At 46.6% G+C, this 6,000-nt stretch overlaps 1 protein-coding gene across 1 annotated transcript in view; it reads right to left on the bottom strand.

Moving 5' to 3' along the window:
- Window positions 1–6,000, bottom strand: part of MMP24 (matrix metallopeptidase 24 (membrane-inserted)) — a 59,721-nt gene that overhangs the window by 16,751 nt on the left and 36,970 nt on the right. Inside the window, exon 5 of the mRNA XM_014959321.1 lies at window positions 641–855. Coding sequence (XP_014814807.1) covers window positions 641–855 — 215 coding nt within the window. The remainder of the gene's footprint in view (window positions 1–640; window positions 856–6,000) is intronic.

Below are 6,000 nucleotides of genomic sequence, written 5' to 3'. Positions count from 1 at the left end.
CCCTGGCCTTCCAAGTATTTTCAGTTCAGGCATTTTCTGCAACTGATATGGTTTGTCCAGTTAACGACCTTCCATATATCCCTCTCCACAGTCACACCCACTGGGCAAAGTGAAAGCTACTGGTATTTTGGGAACGGGACTGTGGATTTCCATATTCAAGGCACTCCCAACATGGGTTACTGAGCAAAGCCTCTCCTCCCTCCCTGGCTGCAGTTACAATCAAGGCTGAGTCAACCTCCTCGAGAGCTTCAGGTAGGGTGAGTGCTCCCTGGAGCTCAGGGCTGGATGCAGGCCAGCTCTGGAGGCAAAGAGGCTCAATCCCTGGTTAGGTACTGGTATTGCTTTCTGACTTTATGTGTGGCTCCTCTCTGAGCTTGATGGTGTTTGAATTCTCCATCAGCGCATCCAGTTCACACTGTGGTGCACAGGCTGCCTGGGTGAATGCCATCAGGCGCTGGTTCCAAATATCACGGAGCCAATCTGCTCACATTTCCTTCTAGTATTGCTCACTCACCAGCCCCAGCTGAACAACAGAGCTATTCTCACAGATATTTCAAATCTCACTACCTAATCCTTCTATTATTTTTTTCCAGCAATAGAACTAAAGACAGACTCATGGGTAAGCAGGAATTCTTAGTACCTTGAAAACAAACATTTCTCCTCTAAAGAGAGCCACGGTGTTAAAGTTGCCATCACAGATGTTGGGCTTCGTGCCAGGAGGGGACGGCCGATCACCCAGAGGAGGATTAGGAGGTCTTGGATGTCTCTCATGTTTTCTCTCCGAAGTGGAGTGAATTCTGCGAACAGGAAGAGTCGGTAAAGGCCTGGTTGGCTCCAGAGGCTCAATAGGAGGACCTAGAAGTGAAAAGAAAAACGTTCAGCAAAGTGGACAAGTTTGGATTTTTTGTGCTTCCCTTGTAGGTTCCAAAAGGCAACAGGCTGGGTGAATGGCACTGCTGGGATCCACATACTCCTTGTGCAGAGCTCACTCCCTAGAAATAGGGAGCAGAACGAGATGCAGCCACACATTAAAGATACCCCAAAACAGAGGAGTGATAAGAACTGAAAAAGAGCCAGGACGTTTCTGTAGGTCTTCCCAAGGAGGCTGGAGCTAAAAGGAAGGAGGAGCCACACCAATCATGTTCCCAACTCAAATAAAAGGAATAACCCTTGAATAGAAATGTTTAGTAGACCGTTAAAAAAAAAACAAAACTAAAACCAAAAAATATCCCAACAACAAAAACAAAACCAGAAAAAGGTTAGGATGGGAAAACCAATGCTACGATCTAAGTGGAACTGCAGGGGAATTTAGAAATCAGAAAGCAATTACTTTATTACAGTTTAGTCACCAATCTTTGCTTTCAGAACACCACGGGAACCCTGATGGACGGCCATGCTCTCATCCAAATGACACCCCCCACAAGCACAGCTCCCCACTTCAATCCTCGCCCAGCCCAGCTCTGAGAGCTGACAAGGCTGCAGGAATGTAGAGAGTTAGGAAAATACAAGTGACTTAGATGTGGAGCAAAGGTCTGCTTTTAAATCCACTCTGCCGTAAGATGATTTCCTTACGGCAATCATAATAAATCTGGACCAAATCTAATTAGGGGAGTCATGGATTTCTTGTTGCTTCTCAGAAAAGGCCACAAGTTAGTATGGCAATAAGTAGAAGGCGACTAGAAGCAAGAGATTTTGGCAAGTTTTCTATTTGATGTAATCAAATGGGATGTGATTGTTTATTTGCATGGATTATGGTTTCAATCTCTTTCTGAACAGCACTTTTGAAGGGGTAATGTGGAGAGACTGCGGGACAGACCTCCCTCTGCGGGCAGAACGGGGCCTGACTGTCACCGCTGCTGCGTCAGTCTCCCTCCTTTGGGAGGTCCAACAGCCCCACTGAGGGGCTTCACACCAACTGGTACCACTTGCACTGGACAAGGGTCCACAGGTGGAAAGAGTCACCCCCATCGGGGGCCACTGCCTTGCCCACGGCCAGAGAGGAACGTACAAGTAAGGACTGAGGTACCCTCGGGTATCTACCCCCACCTGTGGGATTAGAAGAGGACTTTTCCAGATAAATATTTTGAACTAATGCTGCCTAAAATGATACTTAGGTGCCCAAGTCCCCATGTCAACTTAGCTCCTAAATGTCACATTTTCAAAAGGCTCCTATAATGAATGAGCACTTAGCACATCCTGGAAGTGGGACTGTGTTAGTGAAAATCACCACTGCCAGTGACAAAGATATCACCAGAGAAAGCCATCATATCTAATTGTTATTAAGGTTGTGATGCTAAGAATCTTGTGCGTAGGTTTCATGGGTATTATGCTCAGAAAGTACCACTGCTTCCTGCAGTTCCAGGCCAGAAACTTCCACCTACGAGTCCTGCCATGAGCTGGTGTATCTGGTGCAGACACAGCACATTTTTCTGATTTCAAGCCACAGAAAACCCTCTATAACGCACAGCAAATCGTTCCAATGACTAAGCCCTGTCAGTGCCACTGTGTCTTACCCATTGTCTGAGTTTGTGCAGCTTTAGATTTAGCATTTTTTTTTCTTATTGTGTCTCCACATTTAAACATTTACAGATCTTGATGCGGATGCTTTCCAAATTCTCCTTTATAAGCTAAACAGAGCAGTACCTTCTCTCTGTGACTGAAATGTCTTTTGGTTTTAAGATCCTGAGACTTACTCTTACAGCTCTTTTCTAAGGCTTTTCAAACGGATCCTTACATTTCTTCAAGGCGACTTGTCCTCATAATGTGAGATTTTGTGCCATAGGCAATTTTTTATTAGCAACTATTTTTATTCTATATTATATCTATATTATTCTAGACCTTGAATAAAAGACATCAAATACTGCTCACAGAAAGTCTTTAGATGAGGACTCCCTGTTGACAATTATTCTTGGAAGGCTGTCTACATGGAATGGATAACAATATTACACTGTGTATTTCTCATCCCCCTCCATTCTTAGCTATTCAGCAACCACTATCTGGGGGTTGCCCAGTATATATGAGGATGACCTTGGACTAGATGACCTTTAAAAGTCCTTTCCAAACCAAACTGTTCTATGATTCTGTCATTCTGTGAGCTTAGCAGACCATAAAGTTCTTTTAAATAGACCTCCTGAGCTGTGATACTGCTGCTGCTGGTGATGTGTGAATCCTCCCCAGAAGGTTGCAGTGAAGGTCTGCAGAGATTGCCTGTCAGAATGGCAGCAGGGCTGGACCCCCTTGTTAGCCAGACAATGTGGGTGCATCCACACCCACACTTTAGTTCAGCTCCTTTTCAAGAGATCCTCCGTCATTTGCAATTTCTGTGCTTTGATTCACACTGAAGTCGATGAAATGCATTCTTTTTGGACAAAGCCAAACCTGAAGATGCACTTCTGGGGGTGCCTCTAGAATAGTGCAGCGCAGCTGACACAAGACATCACAGGGCACAGCCAGAGCTAATCCACAATAACCACCCCAGAAATGCAGAGTCAAATCCTCAGCAATCTACTTACTTAACACCAGCCCTAAATACTGCTGTAGCTCCAGGTGAGGAAAGCTAAGTCTTGACCCAAGCAAGGAAACAATAAGCAGTGCCTGACTGCAGGTCAGTGTGGTCCTTTGACTCACTTGAGTAGATGTGCTTTGTAAATAATATTGAAAAAACTCTAACGCATGTCCTACGTGATAGGATTCCCCTGTCAACAGACTGATAGAAGGATCATGCATGTCCTACGTGATAGGATTCCCCTGTCAATAGACTGATAGAAGGATCATGGATCACAGGATCCTGTGTTGGAAGGGACCTTTCAGATCATCGAGTCCAATCATCAACCCAACACTGACAGAAACCACCACTAACCCATGTCCCTCAGCACCACATCTGCCCAGCTTTTAAATCCCTCCAGGGACGGGGAATCCACCACTGCCCTGGGCAGCCTGTTCCAATGTTTGACAACCCTTTCACTGTAAAAATCTTTCATCTTTATAAATGAGACTGCAGTATGTTGCTACAGAAGCACAGGAGAGGGGTAGTTGTTCCTTCCCTCCCCTTTCCAAGAGGCTAACACTGCCGTGCACGGACCAAATTAGGGATGTGTTTGCCACAAGTGGATCAGAAAAGCCTCTCTGGAGCTCAGTATCATTGGTACAGTTGAGCAATTTCACCAGACTGCTGTTTGGTAGTTGGCAGAAGACCTCCACTAGTTCCAGCATGGGAGAGATCCCTGTCTTGTGAGAGGAAGCTCAAAAGCAAATCCACCACCTGACCATAAGGAGGACTCCCAGGGGCACTGGTGGCTTTGAATAGTGAGATGTGCAGCAGTCTGTGGCAGCACAACTGCTGTCCCAGGGAATTGGCTGGGAGGGACACCAGAAGTCCCCGTGAGGTGTGCTGAAAGCGCTCCCTGGAAGGACACGGGGTGTGAAAGGGAGCGATTGCCACGTTGGGGCTGTTCTGCTTCTCAGGCGCAGCAAAGGGAGAGAGATACTCAAATCAACAGCAGGTCTGGATTCCCAGAAATAACAAACCAAAACCTCCACACTTTGAGAGAAGAGAGCAAGAACAGAGTTTTATAGAGATGACCACGAGCAGTAAGATGAGCACGTGACATTAATTCTCTCCTCTTCCCCTTCTCATCTTTTAAAGGAAAGAAGGGTGAGACAGGAGTTATATCTAAAGAAAATTATGATGAATGTGCCTGATGGGTCACAAAGACCCACAGAATCTGATAGTAAGGTGCAGCGTAGGGACCACAGCGTGGTGGTCGTACGCTAGGAATGTAACATCTCCTGCATTGTTTTAGTTATCAAAGACTCACTCTGGTCACAAGTGAAGACCCCTCTCATGCGGGGTTTCAGCCTGCCCCTGCTGCAGGATGGCAGCACAGCCATGGGCAACTCCCTCAGGGTCAACTCAAGTGCCCAAAGTCTGTCACAGTCTTCTGTGGAGAAGAGGAAAGTTAAAACAGCACCTGCAACTCAGTGGAGCGACTGCTGGAAAGGCTTTAATTAGCCCTAAGAAGCCACTGAAAGAGAATGCAGTAAACCTGGGAGGCAGAAGCAGCTGGACACACTGCGGTGAGGACGGTGCAAACCAGAAACGATTGAGGTGAATTCGAGACTTGCATTAAGTGAAACATTTGCCAGAGCAGTGGGAAGAGATCGCAAGCCAGGCCCAAGAAGGGAAGCTGGGCCACCAAACGCTTGCAATGGCCAACCCAGCCTGGCCTATTGCTCTGAAGGAGGCTCCCAGCACCGACAAGGCTTCGCCCCCACTGTGCAGGTGGCACTGGAACTTGCTTGGATGCAGACTCTGTCATTTCACCTAAAATACTCCTGTTACTGTCTCTCCCTGCCAGCCATGGATTTTTCCTTGCTATCTTTCACTTCTCTCCTTGTTTTTATGCATTCTGGGCCTTCTAATTCATCCTGATTGAAGTCCTGTCTCCTCTTGTGGTTACACAGATTGCCTTTTTACTTTTAATTGCTGGCTTCGCTTTGTCACTGCGTGGGGGTGGACTTACGGTGGAAGGTAACCCTACAGTGATGCACATGCCAAGAGCACACACAACACAAAAATCCCCAGGTCCACATGCCAGGGGAGGCAGAAGCTGGTCTGCAGTCAGGGGGATGGAGTGCAGAAGCACAGTCTGGCCACTGCTGGAGAAAGATGCCGTCTCTTAAGACCTAAACCACTTCAGAGCACATCCTGGTTTGAAAGCAGAATTAATAGACCCTATATAGTTTGCCAATCATTACTATTTCCAGAATCCCATCACAATAACCTGCCTCCGAAACAGATGGCTAAAGGCAGGATATAACAGGTCTATCGGCAGCGGAGATGACCAAGTGAACACGGTTACTTAAGAGGTGCTGGCACCTTGGTATTTAATACAGGAACTGATCACACCCACCACTGATACAACCAACCAGTACATCACAGCCTCTCTCACTACATTTCCAAGCAGCTTCAGAGAACCAGTCAGAGCAAACCTTATTGAG

This window comes from Calidris pugnax, unplaced genomic scaffold (genome assembly GCF_001431845.1).
Source record: "Calidris pugnax isolate Ruff unplaced genomic scaffold, ASM143184v1 scaffold409, whole genome shotgun sequence".
In the NCBI taxonomy this organism is placed as follows: domain Eukaryota; kingdom Metazoa; phylum Chordata; class Aves; order Charadriiformes; family Scolopacidae; genus Calidris; species Calidris pugnax.
This window is presented reverse-complemented; position numbering and strand designations above follow the sequence as displayed.